Source organism: Lynx canadensis, chromosome A2 (genome assembly GCF_007474595.2).
Source record: "Lynx canadensis isolate LIC74 chromosome A2, mLynCan4.pri.v2, whole genome shotgun sequence".
NCBI lineage: Eukaryota > Metazoa > Chordata > Mammalia > Carnivora > Felidae > Lynx > Lynx canadensis.
Genome location: NC_044304.2, coordinates 145,917,588 through 145,934,680, shown reverse-complemented (window position 1 = coordinate 145,934,680; position 17,093 = coordinate 145,917,588). Strand labels below are relative to the sequence as shown.

The 17,093-nt window shown below is 43.1% G+C and overlaps 1 protein-coding gene across 2 annotated transcripts in view; it reads right to left on the bottom strand.

The window, feature by feature from the left end:
• Positions 1 to 3,551: 3,551 nt before the first annotated feature.
• Positions 3,552 to 17,093, bottom strand: part of KLHDC10 (kelch domain containing 10) — a 59,883-nt gene continuing 46,341 nt past the window's right edge. For both annotated transcript variants that reach the window (XM_030308438.1, XM_030308439.1), the window contains 7 exons: positions 16,307 to 16,461; positions 14,987 to 15,135; positions 13,202 to 13,286; positions 12,071 to 12,137; positions 11,492 to 11,539; positions 9,316 to 9,455; positions 3,552 to 8,673 (listed from right to left, as the gene is read on the bottom strand). In XM_030308438.1, coding sequence (XP_030164298.1) covers positions 8,464 to 8,673; positions 9,316 to 9,455; positions 11,492 to 11,539; positions 12,071 to 12,137; positions 13,202 to 13,286; positions 14,987 to 15,135; positions 16,307 to 16,461 — 854 coding nt within the window. In that variant the 3' untranslated portion in view covers positions 3,552 to 8,463. The remainder of the gene's footprint in view (positions 8,674 to 9,315; positions 9,456 to 11,491; positions 11,540 to 12,070; positions 12,138 to 13,201; positions 13,287 to 14,986; positions 15,136 to 16,306; positions 16,462 to 17,093) is intronic.

The window sequence follows — 17,093 nt, the reverse complement described above, 5'->3', positions numbered from 1 at the left end:
AGAAGCCCCGGGAAGCGAGGTCGCGGGCCCGAGGCCGGCGCGCCGCAGGGGGAGAAACCGGCTGCGGGCCTCGCTCGCGCGGGGGAGGCGGCGGCGGCCGCCGGGCCGCCCTCGCCGCCAGCCCAGGGCTCCAGGGCCCCGGAGGGCGACCGTTCTGGGGCGGGGGATTGCAGGCAAGGCCACCCCTTCTCCGGGCTTTGCGGATCTGGGTAACTCTCTCTGCAGGCACGCCACTGCGCTTGGCTTGCCACCAAGTGGGGGTCATCCCTCCAGGCTTAACATTCCAGTACCGCTTTGGCGGGGAGAAACGAAGCAGGGAAAGGCGCGTCTGGCGCTTGAAGGAGGCACAGGCTGGGTGGGCTCCGAGGTGGTGAGGTTGGCGGTGGGGGGAGCAGGGCTGGAGTTCCAGGCCTGGACGCCGCCGGTGCACCCCTAGGCACATGTCACTCCCCGCAACGGCCGAGTTACCGTTCTTACGGATCACCTCTCTGTGGGTGGCAAGTGGGCCTCTTCCTTTGGAGGGGGGGGGGGGGCAAGGGCAGATGCCAGCATCCTGAGCCACGATCTGATCTTGGCTGTTGCAGTGCACGCTCTCTACCTTTTCCTCCAGGGTGAGGCTCAGGGAGTAAATGAGACCCCAGATGCCCGGCGGAGGCCGGAGCAAGTAAGTTCGCTCACTTCAAGTGGAGGAGCTCTTGTAGACATCCTTGGCGGTCGCAGGGAGAGCCACCTCGGCTCCAGCAGCCGGGCAGCTTTCGGTGGAAGGTGCAAGAGGGACGAACTGACCGGTGTGGTCTAAGGTGACGCGGACTGAGTAACAGCGGCTTTCTCTTTGCACAGCTGCCATGGGCACAGCCACCCTACAGCTCCAGGCCGGGTGCGGGCTCCTGAAATAGCAAGTGGCCGGAGCTCCCAGCTGTCTCTGTCCTTCTCTCCTTCGCAGCCCTGGGCTGGGCTGGGCTGGGCTGGTCACTGCCCGGTCTGCCTGAGCTGAGCTCCGCGCCTTCCTTCCTAGGAGAGCTGCGGAGGCCCTCCTGTTAGGCGGACCATTGGAAAGGAACTCAGACACACTCGTGTGTTTGAGGATTTGAGAAAAGTGTCTCCCTCTTCCACCGGAGACTTCGAGGCCAGACCCCAAGGCCTGTGCAGGATGGGTGGGTTTGCCGGGTCTGCTTTGTGTATCGCTCAGAAGCCTTCCACCTCCCCTCCTCTCACCGTGGAGTGGATGACAGAAAAAGCCTCTAAAATAATGTATTATCTTGCTTGATTTTATGAAGGGACAGGATGGTGAGGAATGGTCTTCGGGCAACAATTAAATCTTGAGACTTTTTTTTTTTTTCTTTCCCTCTCCTGGATTTTTTTTTTTCTCCTACCGGCTTCCAAGATTGGCTTTTAAATCGAAGATTTCCAAATACCAGTCAGGCTACCTCTTAATCAATCAAGAACTTAAAAATACTAATACTCCAGCCCTGCCCTTTGAACCACCCAATTTTTTACAGCCTGATTTGGTCAGAACGGACCCAGATTCACAGTATCCTGAAAAAGGGCTAAATCGAAAGAGTCATGAAGGGTTCTGGTTTATAAAGGAGAGAAAAGGGGGAAAAAAAACGAACAAAAACCGTGAACATACTTGAAAAAGCCAGCAGTCCCTGCTGTGGCCCTCTACATCTCCCGGGCCACCTCACCACTGTTAGCTCTTTTGGCTGTTTTTGTTTGTGTTTTCTGATACCTTCCTTTATGCCTCTAGTCAATATGCTTTCCTGGTTAGTGCTTAATTTGAGACATTCTGTATATTACCTTCCTGCCATGGAACATGAGGATTTAGCTCTCACCTATGTCACCCCACTTCCCTTGTCTCGTCCTCTTTCTTTATTGGTTAATTTTGTAACTTTTAGCAAATACTTCGTCTTCATTTCCTGTACCATCAACTATAGAGAGCGAGAATGGTAAATACCCCAGGCATGCTTCAAAGCACCTCCCACATTATTGCAGCCACACAGTAACAAGGACTGAGCCGAGAGCCAAGAGCTAACCAAGCCTTGGTTCTCCAGCTCTCCAGGCCATCTCCTTCCAGCACTGTACTGAGGTAGCCGCTAGCTACGCGTAACAGCTTATACTTACAGAAATGAAAATTAAATGGAATGAAAATTGTAGTTCTTCGGTCACACTAACCACATCTGAAGTGCTGAATAGCCAGTGGCTACCACATACTGGACAGCGCAAATATAGAACATTTCCATCACCGCAGGAAACCATTGGTTTTGCGCTGGTCTGGAAGCTGGGCCTTTTATCTGAAGGTAAGTATGGAAACTGGATGGTTTTGCCAGTGTCGTCTCCCATCAAGCAATTACTACCAAAGATTAACTGCAAGAGAATTGTGGTCCTACTGTTCAGTTATAAGAGCTTCGTAACAGCATTTTGACAAACTAGAATCTTACACGTGTAATTAGAAGAACAAAACCACCCAAACCAACTAAGCCACTGAAACCTCTTCCCACCCAAGCTAAGACGGGGCTTAACTAAGAACCGAATTAGGTACCAACAAGAGTTCATTTCAAAGCTCTGGCTGGTCTAAAGTCTAAAAGGCAGAGGGTCCACTTCTTGCCCCTGATGGGCCTCAGGGGAGTATACTTCAGAAGACGTAGGAGAAATAAAGCAAGGGAAACGAGAATGCTCTGTGTAATGAATGTGCTCTGTGGATTAACTGTAACGTGGGCTGGGAAGCCCTATAAATTAGGGGGTAGAAATTGTTATGTTTTCCTCTGGTCGATTTATGGCAGAATATCGAAGATTACTTGTCCCAGGAAGGCATATTTGATCCAACAGTTTGTCGATGGAAACACTGAAAACTAAGAGGCCTATGTGCGATTCTGGACGAGAGACCTTAAAAGTGACCAGACTTGGGAGTGTCCACACCTACACCGGACTTCAGAGCCTGAAGAAAAGCACTGCTGGGAGAGGGATCCTAGCAGAGGGTGAAGCGATACAAAGCAGAGGTTTTGGAGAAAGAAGCATCTGGAAGACCGAGGCAAGAACCAGGAACTGTGGTTTCATCCCCAAAGGACCCCCTGGGAAGGGCTCAGTTCCTCCTGGGGTTTTTTCCTTGACTCAGAGACAGTTGTGACTCTGTATGTAAAGATTCACATCTTCCCTTTGAATTCCCTGTAGCTCCTCCAACTCTTCAGAAAAGCCTTGAGACATCCGTACAGACTTGGCTAGTGGGAGTTTGGGGGAATATACAGAACGGGACAGGAAAAGGGAGTGTGGTCTGCCCCACAGTCACTCGCTCCCTTGCTGGTGTCCTGAGGGGAAGAGCGTTCTGTTGAGGGGACGGTTGTAGGTCCAGGAGTCCCAGATGGTGAGCAGAGAGAGGGACCCACAGCAGGCGGCGGTGGAAGGCAGATGACTCACAGATATTAATTACAGAGAAAAGTGCACCCTAGTGGGTGGGAAAGGGGTGGCGGAGGCGGGCAGACTGATGCTTACGTCACAGAGGTGAGCTCGCATACACGCAAATCACCGTCCCACAATCAAGGTAGCCTTGAGCCAAATAGATTTGGATAAGATTTATTGATCAGATTGTTTTAGAAAACCAACAGCAAAACACTGACAAGGTACATAAATACAGATTGGACATTTTAGGGTAAATTCACTATTTTCCCTACGTGCTCGTAGGAGACCAAATAAGGTGGAAAAGCTGTCCTGATCATATGGCATGCACACCAGACTGCAAAAGGACTTCCACACTATTTAACAGGACTGTGGCAAATAGCTTTACAGTAAGGCAAGCATCGTGTGTGGCCTAAGCACACCCTGTACAAAGAGCCAAGCCCAGGCCTGCCCTCAGAGACTGCGTGAGGGGTTCCCCTTTCTTGCCTAGGTTCTTCCAGTCAAATCCTCATCGGCAGGTGCCTTTACAGGGAAATGCCTGGCGCTGTCCCTGCTCAGACTCTGTGTACAAGGAAGCGGCTTCAGAGAAAGTCAGTGTGTTTCTGATGCCTCCTTTGTATTCTAAATGTGCAACTAGTAAAACAGCAATCACTACAGCTCGGTGAGACTGCCTCGGACTCACCCTGCGCACTGACTAAGCAGGGCCTTTCAAAAACTTCTATAAAGTGAAAAAAAATAAAATCATGAAAATTACAACTAAAAAGATGGTACCACTTTTGAAGCACAACTCAGAACTTCTTTTTGTAACACCAGGTAAGAGAAGAGGTCGCTTCCCACCAAACCCAGTGACCTCAGAAGGGAAGCAGCATCACTGGGCACGACCCGCGGCGGCACACACGGGAGGTACAGAGCTCTACGAAGCCGGCCTCAGGCCCTGCCAACGCCCCTAGAGTCCCGAGGAATTTGGGGAACCAAAGCACTTTAAGCTAACAGTGACCAGTTTTTGGAGCTCGCGATCACGGGACCGTAAGCCCTCATCCGTCCTGGAGCTCAACGCCAGAACAATGAAGGATAAGGAAAACGGCTTCTTGTGCTACATCAGAGTGCTGGCAGGTAGACGATTTATAGTAACGGTGCCACCTGCTAAACATCTGTAAGACCACATAAAAACAAACTGGTTTTACAGAATTAAGACCAACACAGACTTACAGGGTAATTCAACCTTTTCCCACACGCCAGGCTATATGGCTGGAAAAGGAATTCCCAAAGGAAAAAATAAGGCTCCTGCAAGAACAGAGGAAAAGCAAGTATTTGTCAAGAGCCAAAGAAATGTGTTCAAATGATGGGATTCCCTCTGCATCACACACAGCAGCTTTTTCTTCCTCTAGGTGCTAAGAGTTCTTTGGTGGTTACAGGAGAGACAGCCTAGAACTCAGGGCAGGAAAACCGTGCCGAGGCAGAGGAGTGAAGAGTTAACATCTCAACTCAGGATTACCACCCGTGGGTCCTAATTTCAGCATTCAACAGCTGTCATCAAATTGACAATTACAGCTAATAGGGCTGCCTATATGCTTGCTGGTTTCTAGCCCTCCGTGACTCTTCGTTTTCATTTCTAACTACTTATTAGCCCTACTCCACTGAGAAGGAGGTGCTTGTGGGAAAGGGGTAAGGAGGAGGAAGAATATAAATGGATCAATTGTTTGATAGAAAAGTTGAAACACTGATTATCTATGAGTTTCAATTATCTGTGCTTTACTCTTGCTACTCTGGGTAACCAAAGGTCACTGTTAATAAACCTTTTGCTTAGAAATGTTAATGTTTATCATCATATGTTTAAATCTAGCTATGTGATGGACATGAATAATTTAGAGCAAATTTTTACACCATGTCACGAGGGCCCTGAAAAGAGATTCTGCCAGTGGAAAGGATTTCAGTTTGGCCCCTGAAGAACAGTGAAAATTTCATTCTATTCTATATTGGTTAATAAGATTTTCCAGAATGTGGAAAATATTTTATTAAATGAAGAAAGCCTCATTTTCTTCGTTTAATAAAGTCTTATATTCACAGATAAATTAGTATGTACATGGGAAAGCTGACAGTATTAAATACTAGATTTTAATTCTCCATTTAGAAATTCCTTACAGGTAGACTTCCTTTTTTCGTGGGCAAGAAATGTAGTAAGATATGCAAACATGAGATAGTACAAAAGATGACTGGGGGAAAGTCTCAACTCTAACAAACCCAAGGAATAAGAAGTCTTTAAGAACTGGAGTAAGAAAACAAGGACTTGAAAATCCAGATCGACCAAGAGTTGGCTTACGCTAGCTGGTCACATCTCAAATTCTTGGTATAAGTTGACTCTAAAGGAATGAGCTGGCTTTCCCCAAGGCGGATTCAAAAAAAAGAAAAAAAAAAAAAAGTAGTCTACCTGCTTTATAGTTACACCCTATATATAATCTGTATATATCCATATGTGTTTCTATATATTGCACTTAAATTTACAGGACTGCAGTAAGATGGCAGGGAGTACCTCAAAGAGGCAGAGAAGCAGCAGGCATAAACTTTCCTAAACCAAGTAACAGTGTCAGGAATTCAGGGTGCTGGTTATAGGGATACTAAATGGTCGGGGACCCCCTATATAAAATTCTGCTCATCTATATTTAAGTCATCATACACACAGTCTCATTTGGCATCCAGAACATGTGCATATGTGTGGTTCTATAGCACTCAGAGCTGGTCATACTACATCGCTTTCACTAGTGTTATATGAAAAGAAGACACTTTAGACCAAGGGTATGTACTTTTATAAAAATGTCACACACAAGGTCTTGGATGTCAGGCCTCCAAAGTCTACCTCAAAGAAGACTGCCCTCAGAAGGCTTAAATCCTTTTTGCTAGCAAGTGTGGACTGAACTAGACTCTCTTTCTAGCTCTCCAGTGTAGCAAAGCTAGAGACCTGCTTATTTCCCAAGGAGCACGGAAGGGTAAGCACAGAGGCTGAGCACTGAGGCTTTGGTCCCTACGTAAATCCACGACGAATACCCTTTCGCCACCCTAGACCGCACAGCTTATTTAACTGGATATAGTCCACCGAATATCCAGAGACCAGGCTGGAGTCGTGCGGTAAAGCTTTGTTTTGAACTCATGGGGCTGTTCAACCTGACTTGCTCCGGAGAGAGCTCCTCACTGGAGTAAGCTTAGCAGTGGGCGGTAAGAGGTTAAATGTCAAACAGACTTGGTCGTGGCAAGATGGGGGTGGGACCTCTAGAGGAGTTGCTCCTTGTCCTGCCTCTGCCCCACACCCATCATTCCCCCAAAAGGACCCAAACTCACAGGTGAGTGGTATCATAAGACCTTGCAGAATTTGGGCTCCATGAACTCAACCCAACATGGACGGGATGTTCTAATAAGGCATAGAAGTTAAGAGTCCAAGTCTAGAGACCACAGTTTTCTCTTCCCCAGAACTCAACACTGGAGGGTGACTTTTTAGCCATAACTCAAAGGTGATTTTAAATCCACACATGAGCTAAAGAGATCCCTTCTGGGATGAAGGAAAAAAGAAGAGTAACTTTAAAAGCTAAGTGAAAAAGAGGCACTTAAAGGAAAAATGTGTCCCAAATCTCCCGTCTGAGTCTCCTGTTGTGAGGTGACCAACGGGATGATCAGCACTGTGCCTTCTTGTATGCCTTCCGCACCTTTCGTACACCTGAGGACTTCCAAATGTTCACGTCTCAGTGACTTGCTCAACTACTCTAGCAGCCTGATGGCAAAGAAGTGAAAATTCAGGTCACTCCTTTTTTTAGAGTTAAAATACAAAACAAACCAGAACTAAAATGTCACACCAAAAAGCTAATGATCTTCAGCTTCATTCCTTCCTCATGCTAGTTTTGAAAACAATAGTTCTTTGGGAAGGATGGCCTGTGGCTTTTCCCCCAAGACCTTTTATCCAATAACTAGACAATTACTCACAGCACCATGCACATTAAAGCAGACAAAAAAGAGGCAAGAAGCTAAGGGAAAAATCAAGGGCCAGTTGGCTTTCTAGAGATAAAACCCACTGCCTGAGAAAACGGCAGGTGCGTGGCCCAGTGTTCAAGTTCTGAAAAGGAAACGGCCAATATGATGGTCAAAGCTCACAGCCTGGAGCTGAAGCCCTCCCCGCCTTGCTCTTTTCTGGCCTCTCACAAGCTTACTTTTACGCCCCATGGCATTTATGCCACATATTTAGGGTCTACAAGTCCCCCCACGAAGAAGTCAGAGATACTTGAAACCAGTTATAAGCACAAGGGAATTTCAAAACTGCCCAGAACAAAGAACTTTGACCACCATCAATTCCTTGATTTGAAACGTTCTTGGTGCCATAATTTCTAAGGGCAACAATAAACAGCACAACTACAACACACACACACAAGCCTTTTGACAGCCAAATCTAACCATTGCTGGCACCAGAAGAATGTGGAAAGAAATCACTGATCAAGAGTTGCTGAGCCGCCTGACTTTCCTCCAAAGTCAAAGGATGGGTTTGGGTATCGATGCAGCAAGATGTCAACCGGTGCTGCCATCAGATCCAGCCACGCAATTAGAGGCGTCTTGGAAAACAGTAAGGTTGACGTCTAGGTTGGCATGTAACCTGCACAATTCTCAAGGTCAGCCTTCTTGTTGTTGTTGTTGCTGGATTTACATTTTTAAAAATTTTATTTGTTTTTGTCAATGATGCTGCTTTAATTTGTGGAGCACTGGCTGACATGGTCATAGTTTCAGAGATCCTTTAAAAAATTCTTTATCTGATCATGATTCATAACATTGTTAAGGTACTTTCAGACTTTCCCTCAAGTCCATCCAGGAAGAGGGAGTATGTGAGTATGTGTGTGTGCTGAGGCAGGAGGGAGAGAAGCAAAGAAAGAAGCACGAGGGAAAGTGAGATTGCCATAAACTTAAAACCAATTTACAGAAAGGCATCTGATGTATTTTCTGAATAAGGCCTTGATCAGGGTAACCAATTCTACACTGCCCATAAATAAAGGAGTCTCTTTAAATTAACATTTCCAGTATCAATGAACAGTCCAGAAATCCTCATTTCAAGCGCTCGATGAGTCCCTGTGTGAGTCCAAGGTGCAGAAGCTGTGTGCGGGAGAGGTTTGCTAGGTTGGGGAAGGCTGCAAGCAGCTTCTCCCATGCCAGTTCCAGCAGGCTCGGCACCACCAGCCAGATCTTAAACAGTGACCCAGTCCGTTTGTTTTCATGGATGTTCACCACTCCTCCATGAATGTACATGCAACCAGCCTATGAACAGACGGCAGTCAAAAGAGGACAAATTCAAATGGGAGAGAAGCAGGTAACTTAGGCTGAAGAGTCAGCGACAAAATGCACAGTAGGCCAAATGGAGACGGGGCAAAACAAAAAGAATTTCTCACTGATCCCAACATAGTGCAGAGATCAAGAGGCGTTTAAATAATAAATGAGTTTACTAGGGGAAAACTGTAGCTTTTTTCTTTCTTTTTTTTTTTTTTTTTTACTTCAACGAACATTAAAGTGACATTATATTAAGTATTCATTGTGCCAAACACTAGGAACACAAAGATGAAAATAAAGGTCTTTGCCTTGAGAAACTGGTGGGATCTTTAAGAACAAGGCATCGGGGGGATAGAGCTATCCTGCCCTCCCAGAAAACACCTTTTATGTCACTGCAGGGGCCTAAATGCCACGCACAGCATTTCTTTTATATTTCTGCTGCTCTTTTAAACTGTGTATGATGGTTTTTCTCCCCTCTTCTCAGAAGAAGGGCTGGCTTTGTCTTGAAGAAAGTTTTAGAAACACATTCTTTATCCAAGGTTGGTAATATCAGAACCTTTTTTTCTCGCTAATATCACTGTAAAGATTTATCATCTGCAACTATGTAAGGAAGATATGAAAACAAAGACTTACTGGTGTAACAGCTGCACAGTGAAAATAAACTGGCTCTGGCATGGTAGCTGGGAGCTTCACCCATTGAAAAGTCTGCAGATTCAGCTTCCAGATGTCTCCCAGGATCACTTCTCCATTATAGCCCCCACAAATAAACACATCTATCAAGAAGAGAGAGACCCATGATCACACCAAAGAAAAGAGCCACAGCCACAGCGTGTTTTGTAGATCACCTGGCAGGCTGACAGGGGACAAGTTCAGAGGATTCCCCCCTACTACAGACGGCTCTAGCCGGGTGGTCCTCCCCTGCTGCTGCTTGTCCCTTGCTAAAGTATGGATACTATGCTGGGATCTTTGCCACTAAGACTAAGGATGCAGCAAGCCTCTAAGCAGGCCTCATGTCTGGGTCCTCAAATTCAAATACCTGTAGGCACAGGAAGTGAATGAATGAGAAGGTCCAGGGAAAATAAACAACCAGGAGATCCAGGGAAACAAATAAGAAGAGCGCACATGCCCTGCACCAGCTGACTGATACCATGTAGAGTGTAAGGTCAGCAACTGCCAGATCTGTTTTTATGAGAGAAGCTGGAAATCTGGATTTTTTTTTTTAAGTAAAACACTTCGATTCTAATCCAAAAAAATTTCATACACACGTGAGCCAGACAAAACATAACTGCCGGTCACCAGTTTACAAATTGTTCTTTTAAATAATGCTCTAGAAAGGATGGACACGATCTGCCCATAGAGACAAATGTCTTCTATGTAGACATTTAACCTGAGGAGAAACATTCACTGCAATGCTCAATTTGGGGGCAGAAAAAGTAGTTCTTACAAATTTTCTTTAGTCAAAAGAGGATAGTTTGAAGCCCCATTGGATCTAAACAGTTTTTTAAGTTCTTTAAACCTTCTCCAAAATCAAAGGTGTTTCTTTTTTTTTTTTTTTACCATTGTCATTGCTTTGTTTTTGTAAAATTAGACAGTTATAACTGGACGACTTGTAACAAAGTCTACATAAACATTCATACTAAATGCCCCAAACTAAGGCTGAACTCCACTAGTATACTGCCTGGCCTCAACGAATCAAATGAATAGATGTCTTAATTCAGGTCTAGATCAGGGTTAAGCCAATACTTCATTAAACTACAAAATACACTGGAAACTTTTTGGCCTAAGATTCAAGAAAAGTTCAGCTCCAAAGCAAGGTACAGCTTTGCTTCTTCCAGAGGCAAAGCTGAACAACGCCACTATCTATAAATCCTACCGAGAAAGCAGGAGCCTAATAAAATGTACCTCTGTGAGATGGCAGCATAATCCTAGTGAAATCCAAACAAAACTGCCGAAAGGATACAGGCTATCAAATTCATTTACACACACCTTCCTCCCAGGAAAAATGGAAGGGGGTATACCAAACGATCAAATAAGTTGTAAATTAAAAGACAGGAGGGTTGTCCAAAGAGGAGTCATTCATCACACTCGGATGAAGTAGCCTCAGCTGCTTTCTGAAGCCACACAATGCCTCTGTTGTAATACGGCCAAAGAATGAGCCAAGAGTCCTATTTGGCATCTGACAGAACACAGAATAAACTTTAGAAAATACCACTCTGAAGGACTTATTGTAATTTTAATACTTTGTCCACCAAGGTGTCCATTTTATATGTCAAGATTATTAGTGTTACCCACCACGGCCACAGACATTGGTTGGGGTGAGGTGCTGAAAGGTCAGGTGGTGTAATAAAAGCTTATTTATCACCAATTTTTGAGTTCTCTGGTAAGTGAGGGAACCCAAACACCCTACTAGGTTACTGGATGAAAACTGCTGAGAGAACCATAATTTTATGGGTTTCCCTTTAAGTTTACACTATAAGAAATAGACTCTTCTCAAAGTTATGCCCCCTTTAAGGAGCTATTATTAAGAAATAAAGCCACCTGGGTGGCTCAGTCAGTTGAGCATATTGAATCTGGCTGGGGTCACGATCTCACGGTTCATGAGATTGAGCCCCACATCAGGCTCTGTGCTGACAGCATGGAGCTTGCTTGGGATTCTTCTCTCTCTCTCTCATCATTTCTCTCTGCCCCTCCCCCACTCACGCACTCTCACTCACCCTCTCAAAATAAATAAATAAACATAAAAAAAAGAAGACATTCTTGGCATATACGATTACAAAAATGAAACTAGAATGTTCTTTAGAATACTTACCATTTTTTATTTGAACGCAACTGTGACATCTTCGGGCTGCAGGAAAACCTGCCAAACACATGAACACAAATATCCCATTATCCACAGAAAGAATAGAATAACGGTGATGGGCCACGGTGAAAGACAGCCTATGAGTAACTTACTTAAAACAATCCCTTTGTTGCATTAAGCAACCATTGATTAGTCCTTCCAACCCTTCCTTTTTTTCACATTAAATTAAAGCCATCGGAGTCCCATTATAACTACAATGCTCAGGTGCCAGGGCAACAAAACGGGGTTACTAATGGCCTTCCCAAGCCCTTATGCCCACAAAAAACAGGTGGACCTTGATTCAAAGTGCCTACTTCCTAACCCACCCACATTTCCCTATTTCCACAGAACTCAACAATCCCCATTAAAAGTCTCTGCACAATTGCGGAGGAAGCATAATTGGGCTAAGGAATAAAATAAGTTATAATACTAGTACAACAGATATTATACTTGTCATATAACTCAAAAAAAGCACTTTTTCTCTTCTAAAATAAGTAAAAATATAAAGCATAGTTATTAAAGAAAAATGAATCAATAATTTAAATTTACCTATTTTTTCGTGGGGTTTTGTGGCAATTTCCTCCCATGCGTTCGTTTCAAGGTTGTATGCATGGATCTTGGGGAGAAAAAGAGAAGATACACACACATAAATAACTTTAGCTTATTTTTTTAGAGAAAGAGTGTGTAAGCGGAGGAGAGGGGCAAAGGGAGAGAGAGAGAATCTTAAGAAGGCTCTGTGCTAAGTGCAGAGCCTGAGGTGGGGCTCGATCCCACAACCCTGGGATCATGACCTGAGCTGAAATGAAGAGTCAGACACTTAACTGACTGAGCCACCCAGGCACCCCTGAAAACTGAATTTTTAACAACAACCTGTATAAACATGTATTCTTGGTTGAAAAGTCTTCGTTTCTTTTGCTTTTCTCTGATTTTCCCTAATACTAATATTAAGGCAAAAAACATTAAATGAAGCAGTTGAAAACTAGCAGATATAGGACTCCAATTTTTTAAAATCACAGAAAAAAAACGAAGTAAGAAAGTTGGAATTCTACAACTACCACATTTTTCGCAATGAACATGTGTATCATTTTTTTATACCAGAAAAAAAGCAACTGTTCATAAGAAAATATGAGAATGCAGTTTTGACAAAACTTGAAAAAGATCAATAAGGTTCCAAAGCAGACCAGGAGCTCTGTAGCCTAATCTAGATTTTCCCTGGGAGATGTGCATTTAGAAATGTCATAGGAATGGATGAATAAAAACCTTCAGAGTACAGCTTTCTAAAGTGAGTGACGCAGAGCCCTAAAAATACTGTTCTTTTTAGACATCTCACTGATGATGAGAGACATTCTGTGGGACATTCTGAGCAACGTGGCTCCAGTTCTCATCGGTTTCTCCATTTAAGCTACTGTGTCCTCCTTTTGGTCTCTTTCCTCATCCAGTTTGTGCCAGGATTCATTTTCATGTGTTTTTAGTGTGTGATCACTACAACTGTCAACTGGAAAGTGTAACAGAGGCATAGTTCGGCCTTCTGTTACGAAGAGCAGGTAACACACAACAGGTGTTAATGAAGAACCTGTCCAGAAATCTAAATATCTACAGTCACAGAATTATCTTGCTTGGTATGAAACATGCCTCTTCCTATCCTTCTCTCTCTCTCATTATTATTATTTTTAAATATACCTTGTTTAAGGAATAAGCTGTCCAGGAAGTACCACCTCCCAAGATGTAAATCCTCTGCCCATCATGTGCAATTTCATGTCTGTATCTGAAAATACACAATAAAATCCATTTATAATAAAGTGAAAAATTATCTACCTAAGATTTAGCTACAGGATATTTTTATTGGATAATTATTCACAGTAATAAGTTATTAGAAATAACCTAAGTGGTCAACAAGAGTGAATTGATTCAATAAATTATAGAATATATATAAAATGGATTAGTATGCATCCAATAAGAAAGTAGGTGTAGAGGATGGTTAATATATTGGAAACTTCTTTTCGTGTCATTAACTAAAAAAAAAAAAAAAAATGCTCTCACGTAAGAGCAGATAGGCTATAACCTCATTAAAAATTTATAGTTACACAAATACGCACAGAAAATGACTACAGAGATACATCCAAAATGTTAACCCTGGTTATCCCTAGATTTAGGTTTTGTTTTTTTATTTTCTTCATTTTGCTTATCTGTATTTTCCAGATTTTCTAAAAAGTGATCTGTCTACATTTCATTAGAAACCCTAGACTATGTGCTTTTAAATGAAGATACTTATTTAATAGATACAAAGATATCAGAAAAATTATGCTACTCAAAACTGTGAATATAATGTGAAACACCTACCAGAACTTTCATCCAAGCAGTCTAGCTAGAAGCTGAAACAATTTATAATATGTCCATAAAATGATTCAAGAAGGCAACCATGTGAAAATGCTTTGAAAACTTAATCTATTTCCTCCTTTCCCTGAAGGCCCTGGTGCTGATAAAATAAATTACATCAAAATTATTCCAGCAGCGGTCCACCTCCCAAGTCCTCACATGGTAGTTCTACAATCATCAGCCCACTGACATACTGCAAAAAAGATAAAGTCTTCCTTAGCACCTCTATGCTATTTTGTTTAAAGGAAACAAAGAGTTAACTGCATTCATCTGAACAGAGTGAATAAAAAAATGTTTACTGTCTTTGCATTTAATGTGTATTTTTTTAAGTTTATTCATGTAAGTAATCACTACACCCAACATGGGGCTTGTACGCACAGCCCTAAGACCAAGACTTGTGTGCTCTTCTGAGCCAGCCACGTGCCCCCACTGTCTTTACTTTTAAACAGGAGGGGAAGAAATTAAGTTTTTCATAGAGCTCACTGCTAAAAGGCAACTCCTATCAGGAAACAAAAGTGAAAGGCCTACACCTGTTCCTAGAAGGCAACTAGGAGCACCATGTGATGTTTGCGTGCTTAACAGGGCACTTAAAATCAGTGGCCTCCCTCCCTCCTTTCCATCCATCCATCCGATCAATATTCATTGAGTACTACTATGGGAACTGATGCCACGGGCACTGCGCCTTCTTCTGGGTATACAGCTGCGAGCAAATGAGCCAAAGACTCCTAATATGCAAGTTAAGAAGGGAAATCAAAAAAGTAACTAGAAAGTAATTGTTTTGTCTGTAACATGATATTTAATTACAATTGCTACCATTGGTTTCTTCTCCAAAGTGTTACTATCTTCTTAGTGCAGAAAAACTGAGGTATAAAAGAAAATAACATGAGGAAAAAATCTATAGTTAATGGAGAAATAGCACTCCTTAACCAGAAGACCTTTCTTTAATGCTGAACTGGCATCTACCAGCCAGTTAGCTATTTTAACCAGGCTGTAAGAATTTTCTTTAAACCATATTACCAATATTCTGAATAAAGTCAAATCTTAGCAAGAATGAATAAATATGCTTTAATCCTCTTGCCAGAACCTTACCTCTCTTCTGGCAGATCACAGGATAGGTTGTTTGGTTTCAGTTGTGTCCACTCTCTGGTATTGAGATCTAATTTGTGCAGATCTGTGCTATAAATATAGCCAGTTGTCCCTCCAAAAACATAAAGGGAGCCATTGATGATCGCCATGGCCTGGAAAACAAGGAAACGTGAACACCACTGACTCATGAACACTTTGGTAAAGAATGTAAACTTACTAAATACCCCAAAATCAGACTTTATGAAATTCTTTTGTACTTTTTAACCTTCTAGAATATCAGACGTTTAAAGGATTTAAGATTTTAGAGAACCCAGAGATTACTTTTAGAAAGGTAGAGCTTTGCTCAACTGGAAAGCAGTCCTACCTAGAAAGGCAAGAGGACTGGATGTTCCTTACGGGTCTTAGCCAACCCAAGAATGTATACATCGGGGGCATTAGCATTTCCATGCAAAGCTGCTTCTCTTTCTAAGCAGTATGAAGAAAACTGCTCTAAGAAGAACAAGCAGATATGAAAATAAGCCACCAGAACTCCTCAAGTAAAATGTCTAGAGTTAGCAGTCATAAAACTTCACATTTTCCACCAGCTTCTTCTTTAGCATAAGCTCAGCTTTTGTTATGATCGTGTTATCAGAGTTTAAATGCCTCCTGTGGCGGGATAGAGTTATCTAGTGTGTGCCTCTACACATAGCTCAGAAGGAAGGTATTTACCAGTACGAAAGCTGGCCAGCTGAACAAGAAGCCAAAGCTTAGCTGTTTTAAGCTTAGTCCATTACTTTCAAAGGGTCTCTGATGCTGGTAGGTCGCACCCTATCTTTTTGGATATAACTTTTCAAACCTATGATTTGAAGCACGGCAATGTAACTAGAAACTCATCTCCACATAATCCACATAGCTCAGATCAGTCTTAGAAAAGTCTTGTACCAAAGTGCGGAGATCACCTCCTCTACTACTTAGGTTAGAAAGCTCTCCACAGAATCGCATTGTTCTAAAGGTGGCAGCGTGCAGACCATACGTAGAGCCCAATCTCTCACTGGAGGTGGGGGTGGGGATGTGGTGGGTCCTGACACTGAAAAATACTTCTGTATAGATCTAGATCACGATGCCCAATTGGACTAGAAACAAAGAGTGAGGGAAAAAAAAGGAAGAGAGAAGGCGAGCAACCAGATTTATAAATTACAACTTCGTATCAGAACTGAAAATCAAATATTAACCCCAGTGAATTTATTCTCTGTTAAAAACATGGAAATAATTATTCTGACATTGTCCCCCAAACTAGAAAAATCTGCGGAAATACATCCACCGTGACTGGCCACAGATTGGTACCTGTCCATATATACGACTGGGTTTCTTCCCACGACAGCTAAGTAAAGCCCATCTCTTATACTTCACGTTACACACGTGGACATCATTGCCGTTGCTCTCGCCAAATGGGATGCCTGTACCTCCGAATACCAACAGGTTGTTTCCATGCAGCACAACTGGGGAAGGAGAAGCACAAATTCCATTTACGTACTGGCTACCTGTAATATGTTCCCATAAACCCAGAATCACTGAGAAACTGGGGGGAAAAAAAAAGCCTGCTTTAATGCTCTCGGAAGATAGCCCAAATCACTGACATCTAACTACTACAAAGTACTGCAGAAAAAGGTTTAATTCACACTCTATGGACTGTGTCATGTAGCCAGCTCACTGTTAGGTGTGTGACATGTATTCAATGTGTATTTGTGGAGTTCATGAAATACTGTGGATAATAATACTAAATGACATGAACCACTGCCGCTCAAGGCGGTTCAAGTACGCAGCAAGGCAGAGGAACATGAAGTATTATCTTTGTCTTAGCAAAGGCCCAGCAGGGCTCTGGATGAAGGGATAAAATGATCATTCTGTTTTTGCCAGGGGAATGAATGATCTCTACATTTTAAATTATGGTTTCTGTCACCTTAATCCTCCACCAGATAAAAAGAAACACCAATATCCTGCTGGTAACTTTGGTGTTCTTCTCTAGATCTCTTCTGTTCTGCCACCACACACACACACACACACACACACACACACACACACACACACACACATTCTTTCTCTCTGATGACAAATGCTCCCAAAATAGTGC